The sequence below is a fragment of the Silene latifolia genome, chromosome 2 (assembly GCF_048544455.1).
Source record: "Silene latifolia isolate original U9 population chromosome 2, ASM4854445v1, whole genome shotgun sequence".
In the NCBI taxonomy this organism is placed as follows: Eukaryota; Viridiplantae; Streptophyta; class Magnoliopsida; order Caryophyllales; family Caryophyllaceae; genus Silene; species Silene latifolia.
In genome coordinates, this window is record NC_133527.1 from 68,726,170 (window position 1) to 68,741,438 (window position 15,269).

The 15,269-nt window shown below is 34.6% G+C and overlaps 1 protein-coding gene across 1 annotated transcript; it reads right to left on the reverse strand.

Annotated features, from left to right (window-relative positions):
- Positions 1-1,775: 1,775 nt before the first annotated feature.
- LOC141640928 (uncharacterized) lies at positions 1,776-3,598 on the reverse strand. The gene is made up of 3 exons (XM_074449606.1): positions 2,812-3,598; positions 2,522-2,709; positions 1,776-2,267 (listed from the first exon to the last, which is right to left on the reverse strand). Exons 1-3 carry the CDS (start codon positions 3,596-3,598, stop codon positions 1,776-1,778), a joined length of 1,467 nt encoding a protein of 488 aa, XP_074305707.1.
- Between the last annotated feature and the right edge of the window lie 11,671 nt (positions 3,599-15,269).

The window sequence follows — 15,269 nt, forward strand, 5'->3', positions numbered from 1 at the left end:
AAACCTTGTAACAAGCTTCCCAAAGTTCTATTAGTCACCTCGGTTTGTCCATCTGTTTATTGATGATGAGAAGTACTAAATAATAACTTCGTTCCAACCAATCTCCATAATGTCTTCCAAAAGTAGCTTAAGAACTTAACATCTCGATCTGACACAATAGTAAGTGGAATAGCATATAATTTTACAATCTCTTTGTAATAAAGTACAACAACATTGGTAGCCTCATCGGTTTTATGACATGGGATAAAAGACGCCATCTTTGAAAATCGATCCACAACAACCATAATCGAATCCTTTTCTCTTTGAGTTCTAGGTAAACCAAGCATAAAGCCCATTCTTACCTCATTCCACGGTTGTGTTGGTACGGGCAGGGGCGTATAAAGTCCCTTATTGAACGTACTCTTTGCTTTTTAGCACACCACACACTTAGCCACAATCTCTTGCACATCTTTGCTCAGCTTTGGCCAATAAAAATTCTCACTCACAATATCATTAGTCTTGTTTACTCCAAAGTGTCCAACTATTGCACCATCATGAGCTTCACGAATAAAAAACTCTCGAATTGAACCATTAGAAATACATAGTCGATTGCCTTTGAATAGATAACCATCTTAAACAGTATATAACCCCGTTGGCTCAATAATCTCCTTAGCAAAATCTGGATCAGTTTTGTACAATTCCTTGATATGTTTAAATCCAAGCATTCTCGCATCCAATTCGATCAATAAAATATGTCTTCGAGACAACACATCAGCAACATTAGAAGCTCCCGTCTTATACTTTGATGAGAAAGTAAAAGATTGTCGAAACTCAACCCATTTGGCATGTCTTGGATTTAATTTTTGTTGTCCATGAATATGCTTCAATGCTTCATGATCTGAATGTAACACAAACGGTTTAAGTCGCAAATAATGACCCCAGTGATCCAATGCTCTCACAATTGCATAGAACCCCTTATCATAAGTTGAGTAATTTAATCGAGCTCCGCCAAACTTCTCACTAAAATATACTACTGGTCGTATATCTTGCAGCAAAACAGCCCTAATCCCAACTCCACTCGCATCACACTCAACTTCGAACAATTTATCGAAATTAGGAAGTGTTAAAACAGGTGCGGAGCTTAGTTTAGATTTTACCTCTTCGAATGCCTTCTCTGCACTAGGAGTCCATGTAATTCAACTCGGTTATAGGTGCCATGACTGTACTGAAATTTTGAATAAATCTTCGATAAAATGACGCCAAACCATGGAAACTACGAGCCACAGTTGTGATTTAGGAACCGGCCATGCTTTGATTGACTCCACCATGGACGGATCCATGCTTACACCATTTTCACCCAAAATATAACCTAGAACACCACGCTTTGCACCATGAATGTGTACTTCTCCATCTTGCCATATAGCTTCTATTTTCGTAGCATTTTAAACACTTCACGGAGATGTTCAATATGTTCTTCCTTGCTCTTGATATAAATAAGAATGTCATCGAGATACACCGCAACGAACTTATTTAAGAACGGCCTCAACACTTCATTCATCAACCTCATAAACGAACTAGGGGCATTGCAAAGACCAAATAGCATAACGAGCCACTCGTACAAACCTTGCTTAGTCTTGAACGCTGTTTTCCATTCCTCACCTTCACGAATTCTCATTTGATGATAACCACTTCGTAAATCAAGCTTCAAAAATACTCGTGATCCACTCAACTCATCTAACATATCATCCAATCTCGGCATAGGAAATCGATATTTGATTGTGATATTGTTAACGGCTCTACTCTTTCTTTGGCACCAATAGAGATGGTACGGCACAAGGACTTAAACTTTCTTGAACATAACCCCTATCATTTAATTCTTGTACTTGCCTTTGTAGTTCTTTTGTTTCTTCGGGATTACTACGATAAGCTGGTTTATTTGACAATTGAGCTCCTGGATTTAAGTCAATTTGATGTTCAATACCTCTTAATGGAGGTAATCCAACCGGCAATTCTTCGGGAAATACATCACAAAATTCTTTTAACATCCCTTGAACTTCACGGCTATTACTTTCACCATTGTCCTCCAAATCTCGAACCATAAGAACATAGGCTTGTTCTCTACAAGCTAGAACTTCTTCAACCTCACGAGCCTCCATGAATAAGCTCTCCTTCTTTGATTTCAGCTCCTTGATTATATTAGGTGATAAAGGCTTCAAATTGAATGTTATTTTACCCTTGGTCACGCTATATATGTTAGTTCTTCCATCATGTTCAACCTTTCGATCAAACTGTCATGGTCATCCCAATAAAATATGGCACACACTTATAGGAATCACATCGCACCAAATATCATAATTATAAGGTCCTAAGCTCAAAGAAACCAACGCTTGCTTCCTTAATTGAATTACATTGTCTCCATTCAACCATTGTGCGGTCTATTATGATTCTTGGTTTGTAATTTAAGCTCATCAACTCACTCCTTTGACACAACATTGGTACATGAACCACTATCAATGATTAGATTGCAAATTTTAGAATGTACCTTGCAACGAGTGTGAAATATTTGCTCCCTTTGTTCAGCTTCAACCGGAGTTGTTTCCACATGAAGATTACGAATCACCAAACACTCCTCTTCACTTAACGGATCAACATCATAGGACACGGCTTCTTCTTCGATCTCCTCAATATCAGACAGTTCTGTGGACTGTTCAATTTGAACGAATTCTGGAACTATGATGCGCAATTCTTGAGCAATGAGTGCTCACTTTTGTTGACATTTATTATCTATGTGTCCATAGCCTTGGTATTTAAAACAACACCTCAATGAGTTACCTTTAGGCTCCACGACACCCTTACCTTTGTCCTTCACTTCTTCTTTCGTAACTTCCTTTGGCTTGCTAGTTGTTGATTTAGAATAAGAACCTGTGCCAGAACTTGCTCCTCTTGAATAAGTGTACGATTTCTTTGTTTTGTCTTGCTTTTCAAATTTTAGAGCCAAACGACACACATCATCAAATCCATTGTAAATCTGAACTTCAACTCTTGAAGCAAGTGACGGTATTAGACCTTTGATAAATCTCGCAACTCTAAGGTCTTCCTTCTCTTCAAGATCACAAACAATCATCATCATCTCGAATTCTTTAATAAACTCGGCCACGGATAGATTTTCTTGTGATAAAGATTGCAACTTTAGGTAATTTTCTTGGTCATAGTCTCTTGGAAAGAATCCCCTCATAAGATGTTTCTTAAGTTTCTCCCAAGTATCAACCTTGCACTTCTTATCTCGCTTTTTCAAGTTTTCATACCACAATGATGCATATTTAGTGAGTTTTAGAATAGCTACCTTGAATTGTTTATGCTCATCGTATTCCTTGTACTCAAAAACTCGTTCTGCTTGCCTAATCCAATCCGAAAACTTCTCGGTATCCAAATCTCCATTAAAATCAGGTATGTCAAGTTTTAGACTTCGATCATCATCGTCCTTGTTCTCCTTTTTACACTTGGAAATCGCATCATCAGAATCTGATCCCCGAGACCTACTACGACTTGGACTTCGTTCTCTTCCTCCTCGTCCAAGGTTCTTCATCATATATTTTAGCTCGACCATAGCTTTCTTCATCTCGTCCAACTATCCTTGAAACGAGCTAGTAGCGTCATCACCAATGTCCTTACTGGAATCGGCATCTCCTGGCATCTTCACTTCCCATGATAAACTTGTTAAGAAACAAATTAATAACCTTGCTCTAGTAACCAAATTGATGTAAAATCTTGTCAATTTTAAGGATATGAACGGTCTTGTGAACTGTTCGATTTATGTTGTAAAACACGTAGCGGAATATTAAACTGTTTATTTGATTTTTATATGTTTTCGAACGGAAATTTAAAAGATATGACGTGATCACTCTCTCCTCCCTCGCAAGGAACTTGATTGCAACACACGACTGGTTTTTGTGACTCTCACCTCGTAAGGATCAACTCACACTCTATATCTCCCTCGCAAGAAGAAAATAAAACACTCAAAGCTCGCAAGCAATTAACAACAAGAAAACTTGTATTAATTCTCAACTCAATGTGTATTTGTATATTAAAAACTGAATACAAAACACCCCTATTTATACTATAAGGAAACCGACCTCCCTTCCCTAGACTTCCCTAAAACGCCCTAAACAGATTTGGAAATCCTACCCTTATGATGGCAATTGCCTTATTACAATCTTGCTAAGATTAGGAAAGAGACAATAAATAAATAACAATACTATCTTAAATTTATTGACTAGAATTAAGAAAGCAAAAATAAGGAAACTAATAATTTTAGAGACTCCATCAGCACTGACCTTGACACTCCTTTGTTAGCGTGTTGACTAGACGGACTCCAATCCGTCTCCCTTGCTTCTCTATGCTATCATATTCACGATACTTGAGCCCATTTTGAAACCTTCATAAATGTGAGTTACATTTCGAGTAATTAAGACTTCATTTTCATTTTCTTCGAGTGCTCCTGCATCAATATCTTTAAGTACTTGAGAAGAACTAAGGATTCATTCTTTGTGTTTGGAGGAAATTCTGAGTTACGTGTAAGTGGTTACACGGATGCTAGTTTCCAAACAGAGAGGGATGATTTTAAATCCGAGGCTGGTTTTGTCTTTTTGATAAATGGAGGAGCGATATGCTGGAGAAGCTTTAAAGAATCTGTGACTGCTGATTCTACAACGGAAGCTGAGTACATCGCAGCCTCTGAAGCTGCAAAGGAGGCTGCTTGGCTTCGACAATTCTTGGAGGGACTAAAAGTAGTTTCGTCTGCTATAGATCCTATCACTATTTATTGTGATAATAGTGGGGCAATTTTTCAAGCAAAAGAGCCCAAGTCTAGTAACAAGTCTAGACATGTACCTAGAAAATTTCATGTAATTAGAGATTTTATTGAAAGGAAGGAAATAACAGTTTATCAGGTTGGCGACTAACCCTGCTTGACTTCTTAGGAACAACAATTGAGCCAGGTGAAGAAGAAACATCTTCCTCTATTATCTCCCCAGTTTGTGGCTCTTGAGCTTCTTTAAGTTCAAATTTTCTCCCACTCTGTCTTCTAGAAATAAATTCCTTTCCTATAAAGACAACCTCACGAGCCACAAACACTTTGTTCTCGTTACGATTTTAAAATTAATAGCCACGAGTTTCCTTTGGGTAGCCTACAAAGATATATTTGTCAGAACGAGGGGCTAGCTTATCGTCAGACTTGTTCTTGACATAAGCATCGCAACCCCATATTTTCATGTATGACAAATTCGGGACCTTCCCTTTCCATATCTCATATGGAGTTTTTTTGGTGGCTTTAGTTGGGCTTTGATTTAGTGATCGAATAGCAGACAAAATGGCAAACCCCCAAAACGAGTCTGGTAACTCAGATTGACTCATCATTGATCAAACCATATCTAATTAGGTTCGATTTCTCCTTTCGGCCACTCCATTTAATTGTGGTGTGCCAGGGGGAGTTAACTGAGATACAATACCACAGTTTTTAAGGTGAGAAATGAATTCATTACTCATGTATTCGCCACCACGATCTGAACGTAACGTTTTGATTTTCTTATCTAGTTGGTTTTCTACTTCATTTTGAAATTCTTTGAATTTTTCAAACGCTTCACTTTTATACTTCATTAAGTATATGAAACAAAACCTACTTTGGTCATCGGTAAAAGTGATGAAGTAGTCATAATTACCTCTTACGATGATTGTCATTGGACCACATACATCGGTATGTATTAAACCCAACAACTCATTAGCTCTAGTTTCTTTTCCTATAAAAGGTGTACGAATCATTTTGCCAAGAAGACAAAATTCGCATGTATCATATGATTGGAAATTAAATGGTTTAATGATACTAGTCGACACTAGTCTTTTAATGTAGTTCTCACTTATGTGTCCTAGACGACAATGCCAAAGATAAGAAAGATCGGAATCATCCGTATTGAATATTTTGTTCTCTACATGATAAACATTACTAGAAGTGTCGAGAATATAAATACCATTAACAGAAATAGCTTGGCCATAAACCAAGTCATTAAGGGAAAATATACAACTCTTGTCTTTGATCACAAAATGAAATCATTCCGCATCCAACACGGACACGGATATAGTATTCTTAGACAAAGTCGGAACAAAATAACAATTATTAAGATACAATTCCAAACCCGAAGGTAGACAAATTACATATGTTCCTACGGAAACGGCCGCTACTTTAGAACCGTTGCCCATCCGAAATTCCACATCACCTTTAGGTAGCTTCCTTACGCTTCTTAGGCCTTGTAAATGATTACACAAATGAGAACCACAACCCATATCCAATATCCAAGTTGTATTTGAAGCGTAATTAATATCTATCATGTAAAGTACGGATGAGAAATTACTTGTGGGTGTCACACGACCCGCCTTGATATCATCCAAATACTTGGGGCAACTACGTTTCCAATGTCCTACATTATCACAATAATGGCACTTGTCACCCAAAGGATCACCCTTCTTAGGTTTGGAAGAGCTAGTCACAATAGCTTTCCCTTTATCCTTGATGGGTGCGGAAATCTTTCCCTTACCACCACTCTTCTTGAATGTACCCTTACCCCTTACCTTGATGTTAAGAACATCCTTCCTTGTGCTCCCACTACCTCCCATGTCCTTCTCCGCTTGAACAAGTAGAGAATGGAGCTCATGAAAACTTTTCTTCATGTTAGCCATATTATAGTTCACCCTAAATTGGGTGAACCCCTTAACTTGAGAGAGGGAGTAAAGCACTCGGTCAACAGCGAGCTCTTCGGGGATCTTGCATCCAAGCTCATTAAGAGTTTTCACGTGCTCAATCATCTGAAGTACGTGTGAACTCACGGATTGTCCATCCTTGAGTTTAGCCTCAAAGAAATGGACCGCCGCATCATATTGTTGGATTCTAGAAGCTTGAGAGAACATGGTGTAAAGCCTTGAGAATACTTCATAAGCATTGGCGAACATGATTCATTGCTTTTACGAGGACGCCTCCATAGCAAAAATCAAGACATTCTTGATAGCTAGGGATTCCCTTTGGTATTCTTCATAAGCATCCCTTTGCCGCGATGCTAGTTCGAGTGGTTGGTATTGTAATGGGTGGTTCAACAAGATAATGTAACTTGCCACCGCCAACGGCGGCTAAACGAAGTTGTTCTTCTCAATCTTTAAAGTTACTATCATTTGCTTTTAAAGTGTATTTGTCCATGAATGAGAGAAGGCATGAATCTTTTGATATGGTGATGGGTTGACTACTTGTAGCCATTTTCAATTACTACAAAACGGAAGTGGAAGGAACAATTAACATTTATCGTAAATTTTAAAACAATTTTTAAATAATAGCATTTATATAATAATCTCCCACTAAATTATATAAATGATTACAAGACCCATTTTTATATAAATATGGGCACGGTGGGCCGATTCATCCCATACTTACACAAATTTGGGGGGTCAGCTTTTGGACCGGTTCTACTAATAGAACTCTTGGTTGACGAATTTAAAAATTAAATCCCGTCTACTAGCCCCGGAATTAAATAAGGGCACGGTGAGTCGATTCATCCCCTACTTATTCCGTTGAGTCCAACCAATTTTCGCGAATAATAACACTTATTACCCTAGTTACCCAACATAAAAAAAAGCAGCCTGGTGAGCCGAGCCCACTCCCTAATGATGATGGCATTCATAGGTCCTACTAATTAAAAAAAGGATTAATTAATAGGAATAATCCATACTATAGGTGTCGTTCTTATATTACTTCAATCTATGAATTAACCTACTATAATCCTAACTATCACACACCCTTCCCTGATTGCACTTGTCCTCTTTTTTCACCTGTTGGGGTCGGTAATCTGTTCATTTCCTTCTTCTTCATTGTTCTCTATCTTTCTTCCTGTAATCTCTTTCTTCTTGTTCTTTCTCCATTACATTACTAGGTTATTTTCCCTCTTACTTTCTTTATCCAAATTAATTAATATATTATGAAGGATCAAAAGTAACCAACCTTTCACGACATTTGCAAGCAACTCAAAAAAATTAACACATTTTCTGGACACATTGAGAAAAAAAATCAAACAAATATACACCTACAAATCAATACAAACAAAAAGAGTCAGAAGTCAACTCATACAATCAATTTGTCAAGCAAAAGCAAGATTTTTATCTTCTAAACTTGTATCACTGCAAATACTTCAATTACATTAATAACAATAAAGTAATAATTACAATTGAAAGTTAATTTACCAAAAAATGATAAGAGGAGGTCAAGGGTGTAAACTGAGAACGACGAAGAGAAGGAGAAGAAAAACGAGGGAATCAATGGCATAGAGGAGTCACAAACGCGAAGTTGTCGAGTTTGGCGGCGGTTGCCGGTGGCCATTATTGGGAGCTGTCCGGAAGATTGGTTGAAGGTGTAGCAACCTAGCAGGGTATGACAAAAATATGCTCCTGTTTATGATGCCAAATGATGTTCTGATAATGATAAATGGCGGAAAAAAAAATAGTGACAAGTCAATTTAGGGAGGAAGATTAAGGACAAGAAATTAAGTGAAGAAGGAAGGAGAGTGTTACTGTGGAAGACTAGAAGAGAAAAAGGAAATAAAGAGATTTGAAAAATCACTTAAAACATAAGGTTACCTGTTGTTCAGGTAGCCAGTCCCTTCGGTGCAATCAGGGAAGAATGTAGGATAATTAGGATTATAGTAGGTTAATTCATAAATTGGAGTAATATTAGAAGGGCATTCATAGTATGGATTATTCCCATTAATTAATCCTTAAAAAAATTGGGAAATATATTATCAATTTAATTGTCTATCATGCTTAAGTGAACTAATTTAGTGAATTTAGTGAATTTTAGACAACTTTAAATCGATAATGATAAGAAAAACATGTAGTCACGATTTGACATGCATGCATAAACATAAAAGCAATAAATCCTAATATGGCCACCTAGTTAATCTAATTAACTACTCCATTACATTTTTGAAACCAACTCCTTTGGTCCATTGATTCTTCAAAGGAAACACTTCCAAGGATTCACCATCTTTTAGATTTCGGAACGCCTTTCCGAAAACACCGTGTTTAGGAAAACTCCATCTTGGGAAAATAAAAATATATTACTACTAAAATTAATTACATAGCAAGTCATATTATACATTAATTAAAAGAAATAAAATAAAGTAAAACTATTAATTAATTAATTACAAACCAACGATACGAGATCGTAATTAAATTACAAACCAATCTATATTCCCATACATTGCGAGTAATACCGATTACTAACTATGGTCATACTAGGAAAAAAATTACATAATGTAAAATAAATAATACCATTCATCAACATGAATAAAAATATGCATGAAATAAAATATGACATGCCAAATCGTCCTAACTTACCAACAACGATCATTTGAGCTCGCTTTTTGCCGTATTGATCATTCTTTTTAACCATTAAAAATTCCATAATTAATACTTAAACATTTTTAATATGAACCTTTCATACTAATCTGATCCAACTCCAAAAATTAGTCCCCACTAATTATTTGGTGATTTTATGGGTTTAAAAGATTATTTATAGCATAATAAGTCATAAAAACATAACTTTTATATTAAAAAATCAATTTAATCATAACACTTATCTAAAAATCAAATATTAAAATTTTTGTACATTCTGGTCACTCACCAAAATGACATGCATGAAGGAAAAACTGATCAGAAAAAATTATTTTAAATATTTTTACGATTTTATCAGTTAATAACAGCTTTTACGATTTAATTCCAAATTAAAACATAAAAACCTAAAAAATTTCAAAATAAAAATTTTATCATTTTGGAACCACTTCCAGTAGCTAAGTACAAAAAAAATTCGTGCCCAAAAGATTAATAAATATTTATTTGCTAAATAACCATTATTTACAGATTTCTATCAAATAAAAATCAATAAACTAATTAAATTAATCCCATTAATTTATAAAAACTCTACTTCTCATAACTATAACATGCAAGTGGTTATTTACAAATAAACATGCAAAATTAACATGCATCATAATTTTATTAACTTTTATATAAAATAAATGCATATTAACTCATTTTTATGCAATAAAAAAAGAATTAATTAATAAGATTAATCCAGACTATTGACCACCTTCTTATAATAATCCGAACTCCATTTTAACTCACAATAAACTAAACTATTGCACCCTCTTCTCATAACGATCTCGAGTAACCTGGTACCTGTTAAAGAGGTTAACTAACCTTGCTTATTTGTTTCATTTTTATTTTTTATTTTTATGAAACCTTATATTTTTCTAATCTTAACTGTATCCCTAACCCTCACCAACCCACTCACCCAACACTTCTTCCTCACCGTATCACTACTACCACTACCACCACAACCGCCACAATCATATTTGCCCAATTTGCATATCTCCTACAAGCACCCGCAAAATGACCATAACAACACAACCCCACAACCCCACAACCACCCAAACCCCAAATTGAAATGGGGATTTACAATTTTTGAAAATTACCCCAATTGATGATGGAGGAGCGGCCTCACGAAAGCTGATGACAACAAGAATTAGATGGTTGACGATGACTTACTGGTAAGGTGCAAGGAAGAAGGAGAACCAGAGAAAGATTGCTCTGTGAAAGATGGTATTGTGGTAAAATATTGTCTTTGAATGTGTTAATTAATGAATCGCCCATCTAATTTTATGGGCTGATTATGTAATGATGTCGATTGTGATGATGATTATTATGTGAAGATTTGATTGTGATGATAAGGATTTTCAATATCAATTTGAAGTAGACACAAACCATGTGATACATTGTTATCACATGAGGTGGTAGCTTCGATGGTGGTATGCCATTTTCTGTTTTGGGCGATGGAGTTCCGATTACGGTGGTACTCTATTTTCTATGTTGGGCAATTGAAATCCGAGGATGGGTAGACTCAAGTTTTGAATTGGTTGAAGTTAAAAGGGTGTTTGATCCAAATGGAGATTGGTGATTAGGGAACAAGGAGACAAGTATGGTGTTATGAGGGTGAACATTGATTTGGGGAAGAAGATGGAGTGTGATTTTTTTAACAGTGGAAGGGGGTTAATTGGGGAAGAAGAGGGATATTATATACAATAATTTTTTTTTTAATGATCTGCCACATCATATTTTACCTGACACAATAGGTAACAAAATACCTAAGTCTATTATGAAAAGAGAAGATGAATAGTGTGGTTTATTTTGGAATTAAAAGAAGTTTGGATTATTCTTGTTAATTAATCCTAAAAAAATAATAAATGCCATAAAATTTAATAGAAATCAAATTTTCGACCCATATCATCTCATGACCATATTATTAACATGCAAAATAATATTTTATGTAAAAACTAATTTTAATATCAAAATACACATTTTATCAATTTATCTCATAAATTCATAAAACCGCCTTAAAATGACATGCATGTAAGTAACACGGCTCTAATATCACTTGTTAGGGTCCTAGACCCTCATTAGACATTTCTAATGTTACCTAAAATTACTTGTTAATTTTATTTGGTGGTCTTTAATTAACATGCATGCAAGTGAAACTTGGAAATATATGTGAAAGTAATGATTGCCTAACAGCGCTCCTTTGTAGTATGGATAGTAAGCACAAACGACATTGGAAGACTGGTTGGCTAAGGAGCTGCATAGCTGCGGTTTATTACTTTATCTGGACTGGAAGAAATGAAAGAATCTTTAAAGGGACTGAGAAGACAGTGGAACAAGTGCTCCATACTCTTAGGTTCACTATTAATGTTCAAATCCTGCATAGGGTTAAAGATGTGCATTATGACCAAGTTGTACAAACACTAAATAGGAATTAGTCTTATCTTGGTTTCAGGGGTTATTCTTTTGTATGAAAATGTCCTGTTATTTCCTCTTAATGGATGAATAATATGGACTATAATTTTCTTGCAAAAAAAAGAATATATATGTGAAAGGTAAGAAATTTCCTCACTTTGTTGATAAGGCAGTAAAAGGGCACCACAAAGAGACTCCTTCTCTTTGTGATTCTTGAGCTTAAATAAAAACCGGATGATCTTCCTAAAACCGAATATTCAAAATAGAATACCTCCTTAAGATGGCACCCAAGATTAGCACAAAGATTACTATAATTACTAACTAGAGAATTATAGTAATATACCCTTAATAATAATATGCATTACTACTCTAGGAATAATATATGAATACTATATATTTTTATGTGAATTCTAGTGAGAGAGCATGTGAAAAATATATGTCACAAGTGAGTAAAAATTGAGCGACAATAGCTCTCTTTTATAGCCCAAAAACCGACACCTCTTATGCCTTAGTGGGTGGTTTTTTTTGCTTATTTTATTCACATGCTTGTAGGTAGTGTATAGAGTAGCTATGATGATTGGGTCTTGTCAAATCAAAAAATGATTATGTTTTTAGCATCTTCCAAGCATTAAAAGACAAAAGCCTAATGGAGTCCCTAATACTCCTCATAACCGGTTATGTGGGGTTTACGGATCCATTTTGGTTTTCGACATTTGTCCCGCAAATGCTTATTAGTCTCGTGTTTAATTATCTTACATAACTAAATATTAATATGATCATATAATAATTATGTGACAAATTAATAAACGATATACATTCAACTTGTTGAGTGATATTTTATCATCATCGCAATGTATGATGGGTATTAAAATTCCCAATTTAATTAATTTAAAACTCCTTGCAAATATAATTACCTTATAACCTCTACCTCAAAAAAATATAAAATCTCATTTAATAATCATGAGTTCCAAACTCATATTAAATAATTAACTCACATAACTATATATATATATATATATATATATATATATATATATATATATATATATATATATATATATATATATATATATATATATATATATATGATCAAATGAGTTAGGGTACTTTTGGTGAGTTACCCCTCTAAATCTGGACCATTCATCTAACATAAGATATGTGGCTGAGATTTAATCTTACATCTCATCTATAAAGCAAATTTTGACACTTGAACTTCTTTTTTTCCCACTTTTTTCAGTCAGTTTCTCTATCTCTCTCTCTCTCTCTCATATTTTTCGTTCGTCAGTTTCTCCATTTCTCGTCAGTTTCTGGTGTTCTCTATTTTTGTTCGTGCTTCTTGTCAATTGAACTTCAGTTATTGTGCTCAATTTGTTCGTCCTTCTACTCCATTTTCGGTTTCTCTCAACAGGTAATCAATGAACTCAATTTTTGTCCGTCCTTCTAAATTTTTCCGCTGATTTTGTATTTTGTGCTCTTCTTGTTTTCTACTTGATTTTCTTTTGTTTGTTGTGTTTATTCTTCATTTTGTTTAGTATATAGTTTAATTTGTTTTGTTTTTGTTGTTAAATTAATTTTTTTCAATTTTTCCGCATAATTTAGGGTTTCGTAATTCATTTTTTCATTTTTGTATCTTTTCTTGAGGTTTTTCTTTTTTGTCTTGAATTCCTGTACATTCTAATGAACATAATGTGTGTTTGTTTGGAATTATTTTTGTTATTGTAATATATTGATGTTGTTATTGTAATGTATTTGTGCTAGTTATTATAATTTAGAAAATCTGTTATTGTAATGAGTATTATTTTAGATATTGATCTTTGGTTAATGTTTAAAAGTCAGCTTTTAGTCAAGTCCAGTTATTTTAATATGAAAAGTTTGTTATTGTAATATATTGATGTTGTTATTGTAATGTATTGTGATAGTTATTGTAATTTAGTAATTTAGTTATTCTATGCGTAGTATTATTTAGGTATCATTTTAGTCAAGTCCAGTTATTGTATTACTGTATGCTGATTATTGTATTATTAAAACTCAGTTATTGTATTAGTTGTTGTCATATTTTTTGTGTTTGTTCTGATAATTTTGTATTCTGCTGCTCAGTGATACAAACAAATGGGTCCCATGTTATGAGTTTCTCTTTATTTGATGTGTTACTCTTTTTATTTTTTGCTTGATTTTCCATTTTCAGTGCTGCAAACATTAAAGTGAGCTGTCGTCCTAATGGTTTGGTTAATCTGGTAAAACAACTTGGTCCAAATCAAAAAAGGTCATCATTGAGATCGGATTTGGTGGTTTGCTTGATTTTAAAGTGAACAGTATACCATTGGGTGTTATACCATTGTTTGTAAAACACTTTAATGCTACTGCTCATATTTTTAAAGCAAGAGATGTCAAATTTTTTCTGTCAAAAGATGATGTGTATGATGTTTTTGGATTGCCAAATGGTGGTGATAAGGTTGAGGTTGTTTACACTGGATATAGTGTATTGTCTTCACAAGAAACGTTGAAAGCTGAGTTCCGGAAGAAGTTTAAAGTAGAAGGGACAAATTATGTTACTATCCCTACTGTTTATAATGCAATTACTGATTTGGGGGATGATGGGGGAGATGAATTTCGGAGGCTGTTTGTGCTTTATGCTATGTCCATTGTCCTTGTTCCCCCTTCAAATTATGGAATTGACTTTTCAATTCTTAAAGCGGTGCAAGATGTTTCACGTATCCACCATTTGGATTGGTGTGGGTATGTGTTTGATAAATTAGTTAAGGTGTTGACCGGTGTAGAACTGGGTCCTCTACTTTGCGTGATTGCATACTTGTTGTTATGGTGGCATACTTCCATCGTATGCGTTTTAAGGAAGATACAATGTCTTCTGAGACTCTTCTTATCAAGCACTGGGATGAGAAGTCTTTTGTTAGTAGGGGTATATCAGAGCTCAATTCTGGTTCACTAGGGAATGGGGAATATGTCAATGGTGTGTATCCTATCTGCAAACGTTTAAGAGAAGCAAAAGCTGCTGAGGTGTGTGCAGTCGTTGATAAACCTGAACCTGGGAAAAAGTATCTGGAACTGCCTGACTGTTTTGATACTGATGATGTTATTCGAGCAAAGGCCGCTGATGTAAGTTCCAATCTTTCTTTCAATCATTTTTGTGTAGTTACTGTAAAGGTGTAGTGTAGTTATTTTAAAGCTTTGTAGCAGTTATTTTTTCAATTATTGTAAATTATTGTAAAGACTTAGGATAATTATTGTAAAGACTTAGTATAATTATTGTAAAGACTTAGTATAATTATTCTTTTTTTCTTTTTTTTTCTTTTTCTTAGGTTTCCCAAGCACATCTTTTGATGATGAAGAGGGATGTTGAGATATTTCTCCATTTGTACACGCAATGGAAGGAAGCGATGAGAAAGGAGTGTGGTTCT